General features: G+C 41.6%; 1 protein-coding gene across 1 annotated transcript; it reads left to right on the top strand.

Moving 5' to 3' along the window:
- Nucleotides 1–719: 719 nt before the first annotated feature.
- Nucleotides 720–3370, top strand: LOC105160035 (PLASMODESMATA CALLOSE-BINDING PROTEIN 2). The gene is made up of 4 exons (XM_011077298.3): nucleotides 720–994; nucleotides 1337–1576; nucleotides 1734–1773; nucleotides 2768–3370. The coding sequence occupies exons 1-4, from the start codon at nucleotides 940–942 to the stop codon at nucleotides 3087–3089; spliced, it is 657 nt and encodes a 218-aa protein (XP_011075600.1). The 5' UTR covers nucleotides 720–939; the 3' UTR covers nucleotides 3090–3370.
- The last annotated feature ends 16415 nt before the right edge of the window (nucleotides 3371–19785 follow it).

Below are 19785 nucleotides of genomic sequence, written 5' to 3' on the forward strand. Positions count from 1 at the left end.
AAAATCTATATTAACCCTTAACTAATTGATTATTGACTTATTACAAGTAAAATAAATCTTGCTATAACCAAATTACCCTCATACGTATTTACGCATTAATGTATGTAAGGAGATATATCTTCATTATTATAAGGGTAGTTTAGTCTAAAAAAATTATTTCACCTGCAGTAAGTAGTAATGAGTCCATTGAGGGTATATATAAATTTTTTATTTAATTTTTTTATTAATATTAATAAATTCAGTAAATTTTGACTAATAAAAAAATTATTTATTAGACGAAAATAAATTTTAGGAGTGTTTTAAATGTAATTTTTCAACCAAAAAAATCCATGTGTAATTATCAAATTTAAGGAAAGATAATGTAATTGTACCTATCTATTATTAAATTTCATACACCAAATTCCAAGAATTCAAAACTAAAAACATTGTCACATCAGATGCAACGCAAGGAATGTTGCAGATCATTCAAATTGAATCAAAATGGGGATAGAAGATTCGAGTTGATATTTTCTGCAGCAATGTCTCAAAAGGAGGAGAGAGAAAAAAGAAAAAAAAAGAGAGTAGCAAATAGGTAGTGTTAATGTTAAAATCCCACACACATACACACACACATAAATACACATCCGCAGTACGTCTACATTCAGTATAGACGACAAAGGCTTCTTGAGCTTCGCTAATGTTCAATACACGAAAAACACTTTTGAGGAACTATAATAATATAATAATACTGTCTATACATGTATATATATACCTGGCACCGTCATTCTCATCTTCCTGTCTAGAAATCTCCACTCCCCACATCTACACTCTTTCCTTTCACTAGCATCTCTCTCCCTCTCTCACCTCTCTCTCTCCTGTTTGGTGTTTGTGTTGGTTTCACTAACCAGCTTGAGTGGAAAGAGTTGTAGCCATCTTTTTCTTGTGATTTCTTGAATAATTATGGCTGTTTTTGTAGTGGGTTTAGTTCTGTTCTTGGGCTTGGCTGGTCATTCAGGTAAAGTTCATAGCTTTATTTATTTAAAAAGAAAAATTGAAATTTGATGTGGGTTTTCATCCTGTGTTCTTCCTTTGTAGTTTACTAGTACTATGTAATGTGTTGTAAGGGGGGAAAAAGGGGGGAAAGAAAGTGATAAAAGTGAAGGGCTCCTTCTATTCTTCCCTTTCCTGAAGGGCAGGCAAAAGGGCTTATGAAAAGATTTGATCTTTTTGCTTCTTTCCCTTTCACAAGGGCTTCACTCAATTTTCATGCTATTCAAGAAAGGTTTGAGGTTTCATGATGGGTTTTCTGACATTTGATTTGTTTGGATTTCCTCTTTTTTTTTTTTTGATTTTACAGATGCAAATTATTGTGTTTGCAATAGCGCTTTGAGTGACAGTGTTCTTCAGAAGAACATAGATTATGCCTGTGGAGCTGGAGCTGATTGTTCAGCAATCCTCCAAAATGGGCCTTGTTTTAACCCAAACACTGTTAAAGATCACTGCAATTATGCTGTTAATAGTTACTACCAGAGGAAGGGCCAGATCCCTGGAAGCTGTGACTTTCAGGGCACTGCCACAGTTACACCTAATCCTCCTAGTAACTCTCCCTCTCTCTCTCTCTCTCTCTCTCTCTCTCTCTCTCTCTCTTTCTTTCTGTAAGAAAAAAAATAAAACCTCCCCAAATTCACCAAAAAACATTTATCTCCAGATGCTAACCTCTGTTCCTCTTTGTTGTCCTTTTTGATGATTCACAGGTTCAGGTGGTGGTGGATGTGTGTATCAATCCAGTCCCAGGTTTGTTCATGTGTTCTTTTGCCTTGGAAAGGAGAAATTTTGGATGGCTTTTCATAATTAGGCTTGCAAATCAGCATGAACATCTAAGTTAAATATTTACTCAGTTTTAAGATGTTGAATTGTTTTATGAAGTTATTAGGCTGTTTTCTTGATTGGGAAATTGAATCTTCCTTACCAGCAACAATAGAAGAGGAAGACAGTGGTTTTTTTAAGGTGTTTCGACGTTCCCCTGTAGAAGTTTATAGTTTGTGGTTGAACTACTCTCATTTACAATTGCTGTGGCTGAAAACATGCAGTTTGTTCAGATTCTTGGTAGGTATTAGAAAATTAATTGCTGTTGTTGGTACGAGGAGATGTCAGATGATTTTTTTTGTTAGTTTCAAGTTAAAAATGTTGTCATTCTTGCAGAGTTGAAAGGGAATGGTAGATTCCTACCTGCTCTTCTAAGTTCATAATTAATGTATTTGGTTCAGGTTTGGCCGAAAAACGCAAATGTAATCATGTGAGCTGTCATGATGCTGATGCTTAAGTATTTATGTCTGTTTGTCTTGGTGCCAAACTACACAACCTTAGTCCATCTCTGATTATGCCTTTGTTCATGCATTTTTTAATTGAACTTAGGTTCGGCTCGGCTGTAATTTTTAGGGATAATTATATTTGCACCCCTTGATCTATGGCTTGTTTACACAAATCACTCCTATCTTTTAGATAATTTTATATACACCTATCAAAATATCATTATCACTTACACAAGCTACCCCTTACTTTTTTGAAAATCTACATACACACCCTCTAAAAATGTTAACAGCATTACACTAACTTCCCCTATTCTTTGGCTGTCAGGGTTAGTTTTTATAATTATCCAAAAACGGGTGGTTTGTGTAAATAGACTATAGGTCAGGGGGTGTAAATATAATTATTCCTAATTTTATCATCATATTCCTGTTGTGTAAGACTTGTAAATCAATCTTGATTTTATTAAAATCTTGTGTAGCATCGGAGGCAGCACGACCCCATCGACCACCCCGACCACCGGAGGAACTCCAACCACTCCAACCACGGGTGGCACCACCACTCCAGGCACCGTACCGGTCGGGGGTACCAGCCCAGGAACTGTGCCAGTCGGCAACACCAACCCGGGCACTGTTCCGGGCTCAACCATGACTCCAGGTTTCGGCCTTGGACCAACAGGAAGTGGATTCAGCAACACGGACGGCAGCGCTGGCACGAAACTACTATCTCAAAGCGGCACTTGTACGCTTGTTTCGGTCTCTGTAACTCTTCTGATTTCCGGTTTGATGTGGCCAAGAATCTGAGGGGAGGCTAAAGGGTGATTCTTACTTTCATCTGGACACAACTCCTCCAGTGGGGAAAAAGAGCAGGGGAATTTGATTCCCTTTTGAGTGGAAATGTTTGGCTGATTCTATTCCCTTTTCTTTAGTCTTTCTTGCTGTGTACATCTAGGTAGGAAGGCAGAGCAGTGAAATTTTACTTTATTTTATAATGTTTCTTTTTCCCAGATTTCAATGAGATTTTGAACCCTAATGCTTATGTTCGTTGTTACTTAGTGTTATATTATTACTGCAGGTTCTCAATACTCATGTGTGTTTCTGTTGTGTCTGGACATCCAGTTTGATTCTTTTCAACTGGTCCAGTTTGCATCAATACGAAATAAATTGCTGACGCATTCTTTTGAAGTTAGGCTTAATTATACAAAATATATTTCATCTCACATTTTCTAAAGTTGTAATTGTAATTTATATTAATATTTTCTGGCAACTAAAATTTATGTCTCTACAGTTGATGGTATTACTTTTGATGATGGAATTTGTATAATTAGATTTAATTGTGGGGATGTTTGTCTAATTTATTCCATTGGTTCAAATGCCAATTGACCTAACGATTTACCCATGGATAGTGATGCCCTTCAAATATTTTTCCTCTTCAAATATTTTTCCTCGTCCAATGCCAAGGAGTGGGCTCCCACCGAGCAGTTCAACAAGTCAGGTCTTGTTGGTATATGATCAAGATATTAAGTTCAACGGGTCAGGTTTTACTGGTCTATGATCAAGGTATTAAGTTCATAGTATATTTTCATCATTAATCTAGTAGACTCAAGAAATTAGCCAAATAAAGCTTGTTGAGTCAGCATACATCAGGGAGCCATATACATTGCTGACATTCAATGACACAATATACTGAAAGATCTCTAACTAATTCCAAGTAATCTGGTTGGAATTAACTCCTTAACTGGCAAGTAATAGATTTTCGGACTCTTGGACAGACTGGCAAAGTTTTAGTCATTGTATCTTTGTTTGGATATATCCAAATGACGAACCATTTTTTTTCTCTATTGAGTAGCTAACACGTTTGTCAACTTTCCAACGGAGCATGATATACCATAACCACTTTCTGGATCTTGTCCAACTCCTATTTTCTCTCGGTTTCTAAGCTATTTTCACTTACTTTTTGCACTCTTCATAATTTTTATCACTTTTGCATCATTTTCAACCTTTATTATCATATTATCTCAAGTTTTTTTCCTTTTATTTTTTCAGTAAACTCTTACTAACTCAAGCGTCAAAGTGCTAATATATGTTTTGTAGGTTAGCCCCCCTTTAATCATAAGATTTTTGTGATAAGTCCTTCGATCTCGGTATGCATTATTGGCGCCGTCTGTAGGAAAACTTGAGCTACAGACGTGAGAAACGACATGTTCGGATAACAGAGGTGATAATGGATCTTTCGAGGGAAATACTTCCCTCCCCGTTATAGCAGATTCTATTGTTCCACTTCCACCACAGGCACTAGAGGGCCTCAATGCCCTCGCTCCAGCCTGACAACTCTGCCTATTGCTGCTACCCCCCTCTTACATGAGCAACTCCACCAGTTCATTATGGACACCATCAACTAGGCTCTAATGTTCTCAAGCCAATAGAGTAAGATAACTCTCTTAGCAAGAGAGGGTCTCCCCAACAAGCAGAACCGCTATGCTCTAGCAGGACACACAAATACCTACTGATCCACTAGCAAGGATGTATCAAATTCTGAGCGATCTGAATACTGCCGGTCCCTTAGGAAGGAAGTGGTCTCCGCTAAGAGGTAAGGAAGGAAGCCCTGCCCATAGAGCGGGTGATTTTCTCCACTTCCACCACAGGCACTAAAGGGACTCAATGCCCCCGCTCCAACTCTTGACCCGACAACAGCTCTGCCTATTGCTGCTAACCCCCTCTTATGTGAGCAGCTCCTCCAGCTTATTATGGATACCATCAACTCAACTCTCTAAGGTACTCAAGCCAGTGGAGTAAGACACCTCTGCCAGCAAGAAGGGATCTCTCCAACAAGCAGAATTCGTTATGGACTAGTAGGATGCACAAATACTTGTTGATCCCACTAGCAAATATGTATCAAATTCTGAGCCACCTGAATAATGGAGGTCCCTTAGGAAGGAAGTGGTCTCCGCCAAGAGGTAAGGAGGGAAGCCCTGCCCATAGAGCGAGGGATTCTCTCCACTTCCACCATAGGCACTAAAGGTTCTCAATGCCCCTGCTCCAACTTTTGACCTAACAGCAGCTCTGCCTATTGCTGCTAACCCCCTCTTATGTGAGTAGCTCCACCAGTTTATTATGGATACAATCAACTCACCTCTCTAAGGTTCTCAAGCTAGTGGAGTAAGACAAATCTCCCAGCAAGAGAGAGTCTCCCCAACAAGCAAAATCCGCTATGCTCTAGCAGGACGCACAAATACCTGTTGATCCCACTAGCAAGGATGTATCAAATTCTGAGCCACCTGAATACTGGCGGCCCTTAGGAAGGAAGTGGTCTCCGCCAATAGGTAAGGAATGAAGCCTGCCTATAGAGCAAGCTGTGACATCATGGAAGAAAAGCTCCCTGCTCATTTCAGGGCTCCTGCACATCCGCCTTCCTACAACGAAATCACAGACTCGGCTAAACACATCTGTAAGTTTGAGAATGCACTCTTGCTGCACAACCTTTTCTGCCCAACAATTCAATTAGGTGCCAGTTGATCATACAATCTGTTGAAGAACTGAGTTCCATTTTTCTATCCTAATTCGCTAACAACAAGAAGTACCGAAGATTTGCTAGCAGCCTTTTTGGGTAAACTAGGATGAAAAAGTAACCTTGAGGGTGTATGTCCAACGTTTCAATAAAATTGTTCTAGAAGTCCCAGCCACTCACCCAGAGATATTGGTCAACACTATCAGACATGGACTTCACGTTGGACTGCTCTTTGAATCATTGACCAAGAAGCCCGTCTATGACTTTCATGACCTATTGGCCTCGACAAAAAGATACATGAAATTAGAAGATACCCAAATAGTAAAGAAGGCTGACTGATGCATTCCAGATTTTTGGTCACACAACAAGGTTGAAGGATCTTCAAGGAAAATTCACAGATCAACGGGGACTAGCCCTGCAAAACAATGGTTGGCACTCCGATGTATTACCGATTTACTGAAAAAGATTAAAGGAAACTTGAAGTCCTGCCCCTAGGCAGGCACCCTCTCATAAAAAACCTTGCCTTCCACACAGGTATAGAGACCCTCCTCCGTAGAGGTACCCGAGTCTTCCTTCGGGCATGTAGTTAGGTCTTTGTTTGGGGGACTTGTAAGCTATGCTACTAACATTCTTTCTATGAATTAAAAAAAAGAAAAAAAACTCCCTCTTCGGACCCAATCTCCACTTACTAGAGTGGGGGGGAGGGGGCTATTGATGTACATAGAAATAAGATGACCCAAAGAGGCCGGAGCTGGCCATAAAAGAAGAAAGAAACAAAAAGCCCACGGCACCCTACAGGTGGCCCAGGACATCCCACACCTATAGTTTCTCTAGGAGGCCAAGGATGTTCCAGCCCATAGTTTACTTAGGCTGGCCCAAACAGCCTAGACATCACAAGAAATGCAGGTATAAGGGAGGAAGACCAAGGACATCCCTCGACTCGGACTATGATTAAAGCCTGATAAAATATTTGGCCCAAAAATCCCACACACGTGGAAACCCACTCTCCCATGTAACATGTCAGCAGCCACTTGGACCATATCAACCCTAGCAAGGAGGACCCCCTGGCGACTAGGACTTATTGCAAATGAGGGGTCTCCCTATACAAAGAGGACTCTTACTGACGTATATTCAGCTGCAGATAAGGATGACCTACTCTTTATCCTAACCACCCCAACCAATCGACACAAATATCTAGGGAGTGAGATAGACACCCCAGCTAATAGGGGAACTTGCTTATAAATACTGCCTTGGTCCCTCTAGGTGCGGGATACCTTTCTCACACACTTCTTACTCTTCAAACTCCCCTCTCACTCTCTAAAGTATCTTTTAAACTCTCTCTAATCATATTATTACGTGTTCTTTACACTTTTTATTAACTTTATTCACAATATCTCGATCTTTAATTAAATTAACTACGTTTTTACTTTATTCAATCTCAAATCCAATACAAATTTGGGAGTCGGAGTGCTATCGCCTTTTTGCAGGTTCTCCCTTCAGGATTTGCATTCGTTTCGACCTAAGTTTTGAACAATTGTCCGAATCCATTGGACCCATGCATTTTTTGAACGCATCAGGATCCATAGCCACCTCCATTGTTTGAATTGGCATTTTCTCACATCTTAAGCTCAATTTCCCAAAAACGGCGTCAATGATGTGTACTAGATTTTTTGTCACACCACAAGGTCGAAGGATTTAAAAATCCTAAGATCAACGAAAACTAACCCTGCAAAACAAAAGTTAGACTCTAATGTTTAAGTAAAAAACGGTTTTATTGAGAAACTGTAAAGGGAACTTGAATCAAAGTGCGAACAATGGTAAAAAGATGATGATAAAATGTGTAATTTTGTGTGCAGTGCGACATATAAGCTTAGTATAGCCTGAAAATTTAGAGAGAAGTGAGAATCTGAGGGTGAGAATTGATATTATCAAATGGCTACATAAGGCCTCTATTTATAGGCGTTTAAAGAGCATATTCGGAGGTTGGTTGTAGAGTGCCATATGCCATTCGAAATCCTTTTGAGTTGGCTTTCATCCAAAAGAACCCATTTGTGATTCAGATAGATATTGAAAGAGATATGAGTATTTTACTAAGTTATGCTAGGTTTGATGAGATTTCTAGAAAAGTGTTACTAGTAGCTTATCAACTTAATTCCCATCCAATCAGTGTGAATCTAAGTGAGGTGTCTAGTATGACGTGTATTGGTGTCTTGGCAAGATATATGACATGCTCGTTAGCTGTATGATGACATGTTTAGCTGGAATGAACTTGTTTCTTGGTCTTGCCAGTTTAGCGAAGCAAAAAGTAAGTCTTTGGGCCTTACTTCCCTACTAATATACCAGTTGCGCTCGCAACCAACTGAGCTGGTGTGGCTTAATTGTGGGCTTAATCCATGAAGTATTTAGGGGGCATCAAGTGACCATCATAACAAAAGGAAGGATAGTGAGATTTCCTCATCACGCAAAAGCAGGGGAGAACCCAAAGGACTGTTCAATCCCCTCGACCCAAAGAATGAGCACTACACCCCGTTTATCACCAGCCTACCACAATTCGTAATGGTTAGAGATAGATACCATGCTCTGTAGTAGCCCAAAACCTCTGAGAAATGACCTCACTTCCTAAATCAAATATTTCTGCAATTAGCATAGGAAATACGAACACAATACTAGTAGGTATGCAAATTAAGACAGACGATAAAAAGGCTCATCCAGGTTAGCTATATTAAAGATTACATTGAAAAAGATCGATGATGCAAGCAAAATAAGGAGCAGTCCCACCATCGAGACTCCTGCAGAAGCGAGGAGTGAGCAGTTGATCCCCGAGGAGGGAGAACAGAAAGGAGAATGCTCCTATTGAGGAGTAGAGCCCCAAAAAAATCCCTCTCAGAGGGGCGATCCCCCTGATGGGGACTCCAGGAGAGCTAGGCAAGCCTATGCTGGCGCTGCTAGGGTAATCATGGAAATTGATCGAAAAGTATTAACATGGGATCCCATGATCCACTTTGGTTTTGCTGATACATAAGTGGTTACTTACCCCATATGATGCTCTTGATATATTGCTACTTTAGCTAACTATACTGTTCAACGTATTTTTGTGGATTATAGTAGTGTTGCAGATATCCTATTCTATGAGGTTTATCGGTAGATAGAGCTCGAAGATATCCCACTATAGTCGGTAGACACATCATTATAGGAAAAAATGCAAGCAATCGCTCTGTGATTGTAAATGAGCGAGTTACTGTTATGAAAAACGAAATAATAATTTACCTCCATGTGTTTTTTAAAATGCAACAATTTACCCCCTTGTGCTTCTTAAAATAAATCAATTTACCTCATAATTGCTTTATTTTAAAAAGCATAGGGAGGTAAATTGCTAATTCTTCTTCTTCTTCTTTTTCTTTTTATCATAGGGGCGTAATTTGCTCATTTATAATATCACAAGGGGGTAAATTGCATTAAGCCCATCATTATATGGTTTTGCATGAGAGGTCATACAACTCTTGGGATGGATCTTGCTCCCCTTATCTTTAGGGCAAAGCTCAATAGAAAGACTAAAAGGGTGTTTGGCTCAGTTTTATATGCTTCTAAAAACATCTTATAAGATTTTTAGAGAGCTTATAAGCTCAAAAAAAGTACTTGATAATTTTTTTTAAAGAGCTTATAAAATCTCAAAATAAGATGTTTTGGGTCTCATAAGCTTTTTCAAAAAAAAGTTAACTTTCATAACCTTTTTCTATAAGATCTTATAAGCTATATAAAGTTAATATGTCATAAGATAAAAATATCTCATTCATATACTCATACACTCTCCTTGCTCTCTCTCTCTCTCTCACACACACACACACAAGCACAAACACACACACACCCTTTCTCTCTTTAGGATTTAAAAAAAAATATTACTATTTAATTTTTCTAACTCTCGGAAAAGAGAAAATACTCAGTTATTTAATAATAAATTATTATAGTTAAATAAAAATAAGATTAATATTGATATTATATTTATTAAAAAAATATAAATTTAAGAAATTATAAATTACATGACTAGAAACAATCATTATATTAACAAAAAAAATATAAATTATATATCTAATTAATAATCGACTAGCATCAATGTATATATATATATATATATTATTCTTATTAAAAGATTTAGGTAATAATTCATCATTTTTTATTATAAAAAAATTATCTATTAAATTTTTTTTTGGAATTAAACTAATGTGTACTATTTATAAAAGCTTTTTTAAATTTTTTTTAAAGCAAAATATGTCAAGAAATAACACTGTTTGATTCTAATAGTATCATGCCTATTTTAGTTGTTTTACCAATAAAAGACATTATTGTGGCAAAACACCCTAACATCTTATAAGATATTTTCACATTTTATAAACTTTAACATCTTATTTTATCAAAAAACTTTAGGAACTTATTTTAAATAAGTTCCTGAAACATCTTATAAGATGTTTTAAAAAAGCTTAGCCAAACACCCGTTAAGAAGATCTGCTTTCTCATAATCCTTCTGCATATAATCTCATTCTAGGGTGACTTGCGTTGAACACCTTCTAGGTTGTAGTCTCTACCTACCACATGAAGCTGAAATTCCTCACTAGAGAAAGAGTAGGGGAGGTAATCAACGATTAATACACAACACGAAAGTGCTGCATTGAATCTGTAAAAGGAGGCAATAGGGAGGACATGGAGATAAATCTCCCTCAACCCAACAGAGAGATGGGAAAAAGACCTATGCAGTGTGACGAGTAGGAAAACAAAGTTCTTGCATGACTGCAGCCTACAGAGGAGCTGCTGAGCATTTAGATAGTGCTAGGAGAGCAGGAAAAAACCACCAGGATCGACTCCCAACAAAGCCCGAATTAGCTGGGCAACAAACCACTTTCCCGCAGGAAAATGTGGACATCTTCGCGTGGTGCGCCTACGACTTCATAGGGATTGACCCTAATGTAATGGTTCATAGCTTGAACTTAGATCTATTTTTCTCTTATGTGAAATAGAAGAAAAAATATTTTCGTCCTAAGAAGGACAAGGTCATCCATGAAGAGGTAAGTAAGCTCCTTGTTGTGGGCACACTAAGGAGATTCAATTTCTAGAATGGCTATCGAATATTATATCAGTCCCCAGGCCTGGTAACAAATAGTGCATGTGTGTCGACTTTAAAGATGTTAATAAAGCATGCCCTAAAGTTTTTCTACCTTATCCCCTGCATAGACTAGATGGTAGATTCGACCTCTGGTCATGAACTGTTAAGTCTAATGGATGCATCACAGGGTCATCAACAAATCATGCTTAACCTCAATGACCAGAAGCGAGTAATCTTCATCACATCGAGGGGAATATATTGCTATATTGTTATGCCTTTGAGCTTAAAAATACAAGTGCTACCTACCAACAGCTGGTAGATCGCATGTTCCAAGAGCAACTAGGACACAATATGTACGTCTATGTCGACGCCATTATGGTCAAAAAGCCAACAAGATGACCACCATATCACTGATCATGCTGAGATGTTCGGAGCACTAAATATATACCATATGAAATTGAACTCAGCAAAATGTGTATTTGGCGTACGAAGTGGATGTCTCCTCCGCTACATGGTGATCGAGAAAAGCATCAAGGTTATCCAGACAAGATACGAGTAATCCAAGAAATGAAAGCTTCTACCACACTCAATGAGATACAAAATCTTGCCGACTGCATAAGTGCCCGTAGCAGGTTCATATCCCGCTCTATAGAGCGCAACTTGCCCTTCTTCAAAGTGTTAAGGAAGACCAATGACTTCACCTGGGATGAGACCCATCAACAAGCCTTCCAGGATTTGAAGGCCTACCTAATCGAGTTGCTATTGCTTACTAAGCCCTCACTAGGTGAACTGTTGTATCTCTATCTTTCTATTAGTGATGCCCCCTCAAATATTTTTTGCTCACAAATCCCAAAGCTAAGAAAGTAGGGCCAAAGCATACACACCAGCCCAGCTAGCTCATGAGTAGGTAAGGAAGGCTCACAAAGCCCTTTCTCTCAACTATACTACAATAGCAGATCTAAGAATCAATTCCATTCCAGTAGGACAAGTATTCATTCAGCTAGGCGAACATGTCATACAACTTGCCAACATATTAAGACTTGTCTTCCTAAAATATCTCCACGTGACTCCTAATAGATTGATGACAAACGAGCTAGTAATCTACAAGTATCTAATTTCCAGATTTCCAAGTAGACCTGGCAAGACCTAGTAAAACAATTATATCTAAGTCAATATTGATCCAAATCCCGAACAAAATTTTCAATTAGTTAGATAATTCAAGGAGATTTCAAACGACATAGGACTCTCTATAGTAAACTCTTGTCTTCTACTTTGTAAAAACCTATAAATAGAGGTCGTATGTAATTATTTCATAACATCGATCCTCTCTCTTAGACTCTCACTTATTCTCTTAAATCTCTTTAGATTTTAAGCTATTTTAAACTTATATTTTTCACTCCACACGAGTATATAGTACTTTATCAATATTTTTCACCATTATTGTCTCTTTGATCCAAGTCTTCTTTCATCTTTTTTAGTAAATTGTTACTGACTTAACCATCATGTTAATCTTTGTTTTGCAGAATTAGTCCATGTTAATCTTAAGATTTCTCTTAATACCCTAAGAACCTTGTGGTGCGGCTAAAAATCTAGTATGCATCAGTAGGGTAGCACGCTGTGAGCTCCATGCTCATAAAGGAGGAGGACAGACCTCAGAAACCCATCTACTATGTTAGCAAGGTATTACATGGCGTTGAACAATGCTACCTGAGTTAGAAAATTAGCATTCGCCCTAGTATCAACTGGAAGGAAATAATGTCCTTACTTTTTATCCCATTCTATTATTATATGCACTAACACCCCCTGCAGCAAAAACTGGGGAAAGTTGAGAGTTTAGGTAGAATGATCAAATAGGTTGTAGAGCTCAGCAAGTATGATATCTCCTACTAACGCAAATGACCATCAAGGCCCAAACACTAGCTAAATTCATGTTTGAGGCAACACTGACTTATGAAGATGAATGTAGGTGGCTACTCATGTAAATGGCTCCTCCATCTATGCTGGTAGTGGGTCCAGAGTCGTGCTAACTAGCCCAGAGGGTAATGAGATAGAGTTTTCCCTGAGATTTGATTTCAAAGCCTCAAACAATGAGACTAAGTACGAGGCCCTTATAGCAGGTATTACAATGGCTCTTGATGCAGGAGCGGGGAATCTAACGTCCTATTTTGGTTCCCAGTTGGTGACTAAGCAGATGGAGGGCACATATGATGTAAAGGAGGACATGAAGTGCTCAAATTCCTTTGAAAAAATATAGTCAACAGGCATGCCCTACCTCGAAAAATTATTTCGAACAATGATCGTTAGTTCCAAGACTAGAAAATTCAGGATTGATGTGCCCACTTAGGCATCTAGCATTATAAAAAAAGACGGAATTTGGCACGAGCAAGGAAACCGTTCCAAAACTAGTTCCATATTGGTACGAGCTTTGGAATACATGAGGAACATATATTGATAGATGACATTATGATCCACATCTTTTCGGATTATAATTGATCGTTCCAACATATGTTCCAAACTAACAGTTACAAAATTGATTCCAAAGACCATTCCAAAATAGTAAGATTAATGTTTGGAACTCTGTTTGGAACACATTATTAGAATTATGGACAGTCTTGCAATGACCATTCCTATATGTGTGACAATGGATGTCCAAAAGATGACAGTTAGAAAATGTATTCCAAAATGAGGTATAATTTGAAACAGTTTTAGTACACTTAATCAATTATACCAAAAATCGTTCCAAATTATGAGTTTTACTTAAGAAGTAATGTGTTTCAAAAATCTTCCCAAAATCGCTACAAATTGGAACGGTTTTTGGAGCGAATTTTGTGGAAAATTTGCAAAATAATGTTCTCACACAATAAAATTATTTTTGAAAATAAAAAAATAATATTTCCATATTTAGGAACTGTCCCAAAACTTACAAACCCTTCCAAACACCATTCCAACTTTGAACAGATTTTAAAAAAATATTTTTAAATATATATACAATATCCTAAATAAAAAAAGAGGGAAAATCAAAATTTAGGAACGAACAATTTATTCTAACTGTTCCAAAATCAGTTCCAAAAAAATTAATTTCGCGCCAAATGGAACGTGGAGGAAAATCAAACTTAGAAACGATTTTTAAATATCTGACTGTTTCTAAGATGAATTTAAATAAAATCATGCATAAATGTATAAAATATCTGTTCCTAAAATGATTAACAAAAAATCATTCCTAAATGAGTTCAAAAACCCTTCCTAAATATATCTACAGATTCCTCATTCACTTTTCGATTACCATATCTCAACATTCGGGACGTTGATTAATTCCAAGCTTAAACGCGTAACAATACTTTCCATATGTGAAAATATCTAGAGGTCAGATCTAAAATCACATGGTCTGATGGACAATTGCATCGTTTTTAATCTCGTTGATTGTTATCAGATACAATATCTCAATATCCGTATAATAAAAATGTTCAAAACTTCATCAAATGTTGTATTTGTGATTTAATAATATCCAACGGTCTGATTAAAATTTTAACAGTTTAATGCTACTTACATCTATGTAAGACTAACAATCATATATATATAAATATACTTGATCTTCTGAATATGTATCAATTTAATTCAAAGTATTATATGTTTTCAATGGCCTTAATTAATTTATAGTCTACTTTTCTCTGATTATTAACATGTTTGGGACGGTTTTTTCTGCATTTTTTATTTTTCTAATTTTTTAGAGAAAATAATTTAGGCATACAATTAGGAACGTTTTTTTTTCCCCAAATAGGAACGGTTTTGTTAAAAATGCTCCAAAACATCATTTTTGGATTAAACGACATCGTTTTTATTTTTAGGAACAATATTGTTAAAAATGCTCGTAAATTGAAACGACGTCGTCTTGGTTGTTTGGAACGAATTTTTAAAAAATGCCCGTTCCAAATATCAACATATACACAACACTTGACAGATTTTTTCTTTCCATTCTCTCTTGCCCTCACTCTCGCCCTCTCTCTCTTTCCCCCACCTCTCACCTCCCCGTGTGTCACAGGCCTGCCAATCTTCAGTGCAGCGGAATATCATTTCTCATATAATTTTGGCCTGTGATGCCCCAAAGGTGCCAACCCACCTTCGTCCGGCCTTTGCACACATCAGAGTTCGCAACAGTCCGGGTACTCGCTGAGGCTCTCTACATCCGTGCCCTTTGCGTCTCGCACATCATCTCGGAACCTGTCGACACATTGCCCAATGGCTAGGAGCATCCTCGCTCCACTTCGGCATTACGGCACTACACTTGCGCACGCAACGCCCGTCTCTTGTCCAACACACTCGGTACATCCTAGGCGCTTGCCCTCGATGGCCGCCTTCCATGTCTCGCCCGAGTAGGACATCATCATAAGTCCGAGGCCCAATCGATATACCGACACCTTGTCGTTCTCCCGTACGGCGTGCCCGACATGCCTTCTTGCCTATCGGCTTAGGCTTACTGTACGGCGTCGTCCCACGACCGCCTATTCTTAGCCAACGGACCCCCACGGACGGCTAGAACTCGATAGCGCGTTCCATGAGTTGGATCACGAGGTCCTTCATTGCTTGCCTCGATCACCCATTCGCACGAGAGGCGTTGTCCCGGATAACTCGCAGCCCGCGGGGCACCACACGGAGCCTCTCGGCATAATCGGTGCCCAACGTAGGCCATCCTGGCCCTACGCTGCCCGTCAGGTTTTCCAGCCCTTCGGGGACTCTAGCGCTCCGCTCACGAGCTGCCTAGAGCCGGCTCTTGAAGGCCCCCATCATGCCCCCAAGAGATGCTCACTTTGTGCACACGTCGTCTCATGCTACTGCCGTCGTGCACGGGGAGGACCGGCTGATGCTCACCGTATCATGTCCCCCTTATAATAGGCTTAAGAAAAAAAATCACTTTTCCCATGAGTAGCACACTGAAAGGGCCGAGGAGTGCACTTTTTCAGCATCTCCAAGGCTAGAGTACTCTGTTCCCGCATCAAAGCACTCTGTTCCGCACGTTTGCTTCTACTCGTGCCTAAGGTTGCGCACAACGTCGCCACATGCTGGCCTACATCAACCCGAGATGCCCGCATGTCGTCCCGTGCTGGCCTACATCGACCCGATTGCCCGCACGCTGCCCACAGGTAATAGCCGACCTGTGACATTCTCACCCACTCGATCTGTTGACGTCCTCGTCAACACATACACGAAGGATTGAAGTGTATGCAGTGCCCAATACTCCCCAAGTATCTCGCGACACCAGACCGCTCCCGCCCTTTCGAGCGCTCCAGTCGTGAAGTGCCTCTCCTGCACAACACGAGTCATCATCCACTGCGTGCTGGTCGACATCCCTAGTCGCCCGCACGTCGTCCACAAGAGACTCACCCACTCGATCTGTTGACATCCTCGTCAACACACACACAAAGGATTTGTATGCGGTGTCCAATACTCTCTAAGTATCTCGTGACACCAGACCGACCTCCTGCTCCCTTGAGCACTCCAATCGTGAAGTGTCTCTTCTACACAACACGAGATCTCCTCAAGGCGACGCTAAGCTGCTCCTCCACAAAACATAGTGTTTCTGATGCACTCAATCAACACTAAACATGAACGGAAGTCTGCGCCTCACTGCACTCTCTTCCTATGGTGTCGGATAGCTCGCACACAAACAGTGCCTTTATACACTCGCTTGATCGCCTCAAGATGGAAGTTTGTGTACTACGTTTACACTCACTTCAAATGTAGTCGGAAGTCTGTGCCTGGCTCTACACTCTCTTCTGGACTCTCTCAACTGTGCTCCAAGTCTTGTGAAGTGCGCCTCTCAAATCCCAATGCTCCTCAAGACAGTGTCTCAATACACCCGAATTGATCTGGAACGAATGAAGTGTGGAGTCTGTGATACGGAAGTGTGGAAACCCGGCGTCACACTTCACACTCTCTCCACCACTCGATGTGTTGCCGTCCTCGGCAAACACACAGATCCGCCTCTGCGGTAGACTACACTTAAACACTTGCGAACACACCATGGGCCACCTGCCCAGCTGTCGGAACCACACCACTCGTGGACCGAAAAAGGGTTATCACTCAACCCCGCACCGAAAGGAGTCACTGTTCTCAATCCGGTAGACGACCAAGTTTTCCTAACTTGACCGCAAAATACGGGCCACCTGCCCGACTGTCGGCAGAACGCTACTCGCGACCCGAACAGCTTTCAAAAGGGTTGCCGCTCAACCCTCCACGGAAATGAGATCGCCTGTCCCAAATCTGGCTGACGACCAAGCGTTCCTAGCTTGACCGCAAAACACAATCTCGTTGCCTCGTCCCGAGCGCTTGACCGCAACTGCAAGGATAGGATCTCTGAATCCCCGTCCGGCAGCACCTCCAAACACCAGTCTCGCATCGGTCCGAACACCAACAAAAAAGGGGAGTATCCAACTCCCATCTCGACCGCACTAACAAGGTTGGGGTCTCCCGCTCCCAATCCCTGTTTGGCCGACCACACCATGCCGCTCATGGTGCTAATGGAGCCTGCTTGCTCCCGGCATCGATGAAGCCTGCTGCTCCCATCGTGCTCAAACTCGTGCTCCTGATGAGCACTCAACACACAACTTAGTGGGCTGCTCCCACTCATGTGTCGGACAAGTTGTCTTTCACACACATAGCGGATGTTTATGCTCCTTGGTTCTTGAAGCGTGTCGTCTCCCCTAACGCACCCTCATCTACCACAATAGCATTTCATCCCATAACTCTGCTCTGCCACACACGGCTTGCACTGACAACTGCCCATAAAGGGGTCTCAACGTCCACTCCTCGCAACCCCAAGGGTGGCTTGTTCCACGCACCTCATGTCCAACTGTGCTTCGGCTCATGAATATTCAGCACGTCCTCCTCTGCTGGAAGGTTCTTCAGATTATTGAGAATGTGGCCCTTCGTCCACCAATCTCAACTCAAGGTGGTGTTCCGTCCACCAAAACGGCCTTGGCGACTAGGCCGCCTCTTGACTTGCGAAATTCCGCACACATGGTTGCTACCTCTACTTCACAAACATGGCTCTCGCAGTCCATCCGACTCATCGGCATGTCCCCCTCTCACTTAGGGAAGCCAAGTGAATTCTGAAGTCCGAATATCGATCTGCCGAAAAGAAATTCTGCACCACAGTTGACAGCTCGCCCACACATCTGCGGCGCTCACTCACCTGCCAACCAACAACAAACGAAGTTGGACCGTAGACGCTTGCTCTCCTAGGACTCTAACCAACACCCTCTTAGAGGTATCCCCAACGCCTTCTAAGAGGTAGACGTCCCACAAAATCGTCCCGTCACAACCCGGTCTGATCTTGTCTCAACTGATGGTCTCTACGGATTCCAACTCGTCTCTACCTCAGACGTAGAGCTTTTATACCACTCGTCGACTGAAAGCTGATACCTCTTGTCACAGTATCAGGGCTCATATTCCATTCGTCGACTGGAGGGTCACGTCCTCCAAGTTCGCAATGCGCCTCGTCCCGTGAAGGCAACGAGGCTCTGATACCATATGTCACAGGCCTGCCAATCTTCAGTGCAGCGGAATATCATTTCTCATATAATTTTGGCCTGTGATGCCCCAAAGGTGCCAACCCACCTTCGTCCGGCCTTTGCACACATCAGAGTTCGCGACAGTCCGGGTGCTCGCTGAGGCTCTCTACATCCGTGCCCTTTGCGTCTCGCACATCATCTCGGAACCTGTCGACACATTGCCCAATGGCTAGGAGCATCCTCGCTCCACTTCGGCATTACGGCACTACACTTGCGCACGCAACGCCCGTCTCTTGTCCAACACACTCGGTACATCCTAGGCGCTTGCCCTCGATGGCCGCCTTCCATGTCTCGCCCGAGTAGGACATCATCATAAGTCCGAGGCCCAATCGATATGCCGACACCTTGTCGTTCTCCCGTACAACGTGCCCGACATGCTTCTTGCCTTTCGGCTTAGGCTTACTGTACGGCGTCGTCCCACGACCGCCTATTCTTAGCCAACGGACCCCCACGGACGGCTAGAACTCGATAGCGCGTTCCATGAGTTGGATCACGAGGTCTTTCATTGCTTGTCTCGATCACCCATTCGCACGAGAGGCGTTGTCCCGGATAACTCGCAGCCCGCGGGGCACCACACGGAGCCTCTCGGCATAATCGGTGCCCAACGTAGGCCATCCTGGCCCTACGCTGCCCGTCAGGTTTCCCAGCCCTTCGGGGACTCTAGCGCTCCGCTCACGAGCTGCCTAGAGCCGGCTCTTGAAGGCCCCCATCATGCCCCCAAGAGATGTTCACTTTGTGCACACGTCGTCTCATGCTACTGCCGTCGTGCACGGGGAGGACCGGCTGATGCTCACCGTATCATGTCCCCCTTATAATAGGCTTAAGAAAAAAAATCACTTTTCCCATGAGTAGCACACTGAAAGGGCCGAGGAGTGCACTTTTTCAGCATCTCCAAGGCTAGAGCACTCTGTTCCCGTATCAAAGCACTCTGTTCCGCACGTTTGCTTCTACTCGTGCCTAAGGTTGCGCACAACGTCGCCACATGCTGGCCTACATCAACCCGAGATGCCCGCATGTCGTCCCGTGCTGGCCTACATCGACCCGATTGCCCGCACGCTGCCCACAGGTAATAGCCGACCTGTGACACCGTGCCATCCCCGCCATCAACCGCCGGCACCCCTTCTTCGACACTAGTAGAGGTAAGTTATCGATTTTTTTTTCCTCCCTACTTTTGTGAACCCCTCCCCCCCCCCCCCCCACCTTTTTTCTTCATTTTTCTTTGTTTTATCCCTCCAACTTTAATTCATTTTTCCTCCCATTTTCTGAAAATATTTTTCATACATGTTTGACAAAAAAAAGTTAAAATATTTTCAGAATATGTTTCTGAAC

The sequence above is a fragment of the Sesamum indicum genome, linkage group LG4 (assembly GCF_026168435.1).
Source record: "Sesamum indicum cultivar Baizhima isolate 11 linkage group LG4, ASM2616843v1, whole genome shotgun sequence".
NCBI lineage: Eukaryota > Viridiplantae > Streptophyta > Magnoliopsida > Lamiales > Pedaliaceae > Sesamum > Sesamum indicum.

Bases quoted from the DNA above. Each gene is read 5' to 3' on its own strand.
- LOC105160035 (XM_011077298.3), top strand. From the start codon at position 940: ATGGCTGTTTTTGTAGTGGGTTTAGTTCTGTTCTTGGGCTTGGCTGGT. The intron at 995-1,336 runs GTAAAGTTCATA...TTGATTTTACAG, and splicing joins GGGCTTGGCTGGTCATTCAG to ATGCAAATTATTGTGTTTGC. The intron at 1,577-1,733 runs GTAACTCTCCCT...GATGATTCACAG, and splicing joins AGTTACACCTAATCCTCCTA to GTTCAGGTGGTGGTGGATGT.